At 37.1% G+C, this 950-nt stretch overlaps 1 protein-coding gene across 3 annotated transcripts in view; it reads right to left on the reverse strand.

Annotated features, from left to right (window-relative positions):
* Nucleotides 1-950, reverse strand: part of LOC119592492 (glucose-6-phosphate exchanger SLC37A4-like) — a 17545-nt gene that overhangs the window by 4698 nt on the left and 11897 nt on the right. For all 3 annotated transcript variants that reach the window (XM_037941333.1, XM_037941332.1, XM_037941334.1), the window contains exon 7: nucleotides 935-950. This exon is cut by the window's right edge and continues 107 nt beyond it. In XM_037941333.1, coding sequence (XP_037797261.1) covers nucleotides 935-950 — 16 coding nt within the window. The remainder of the gene's footprint in view (nucleotides 1-934) is intronic.

A 950-nucleotide genomic window follows, 5' to 3' on the forward strand; every position in this document is an offset into this window, starting at 1 on the left:
AAATGACAATAATTATCAAACCAATTCTATCTGATAAGAGACCCCTCAGAGGCCAATATCCCACGCTAAAATACAGCGCCTCACATTCCCTCCCACGCGAGCACGATAAGTAGGCCTATTAGATAACCCCAAAACGAGCACGTGTTTACAGCATGGTTCTTTTGTCCTTTGAGAGATGAAATTTGATCTGGATAACCAACCTTGCCTTAAGTAGAATTTGACCTTGTTCAGAAAACTGGCTTTTATTCGAAGAACTGACCTCTGCTCGAGGAAAATTTGACACAGGTTTAGAATCTTTAGAATCCGATTTTTACTTGAAGAAATTTTTATTTTGGTCGAAGAATATTTGGCTTTGCCTGGAATACTGGCCTTGCTCGAAGAATGTTGAATCTTGCCTAGAACAGTGACCTTATTTTAAGAATATTTTACCTTGCGGAGAGTAATGACCTTGCTTTGAAGGTCTGAACTTGTTTAGAACATTGTCCTTACTTAGAATGCATCGTACAGGTTTTGACGTAACCTCCTATAACCTCCTTTAAAATATAGACTTTACTCAAAATAACGTTCAAACTTCCCTTAAAATATAGATCTAATCCCCCCCCTAAAAAAAATCCCTTAAGATACAGACCTTACACCCAAAAAAAATCTGACCTCCCTTAAAATACAGACCTTACTCAAAAGAAAGTTCAAACTTCCCTTAAAATATAGATCTAACCCCCCCCCCAAAAAAAAAAAAAAACTAAAATCCCTCAAAATACAGACCTTACTCTTTAAAAAAAAAAGTCTGACTTCCCTTAAAATACAGACCTTACTCAAAAGAAAGTTCGAACTTCCCTTAAACTACTGACCTTACAACCCCTCCCCCCCAAAAAAAAATCCCTTAAAATACAGACCTGACTCAAAAGGAAATTCTAACCTCGCTTAAAATACTGACCTTGCTTAGGTTTGGT

Source organism: Penaeus monodon, chromosome 30 (assembly GCF_015228065.2).
Source record: "Penaeus monodon isolate SGIC_2016 chromosome 30, NSTDA_Pmon_1, whole genome shotgun sequence".
NCBI classification, from domain to species: Eukaryota; Metazoa; Arthropoda; class Malacostraca; order Decapoda; family Penaeidae; genus Penaeus; species Penaeus monodon.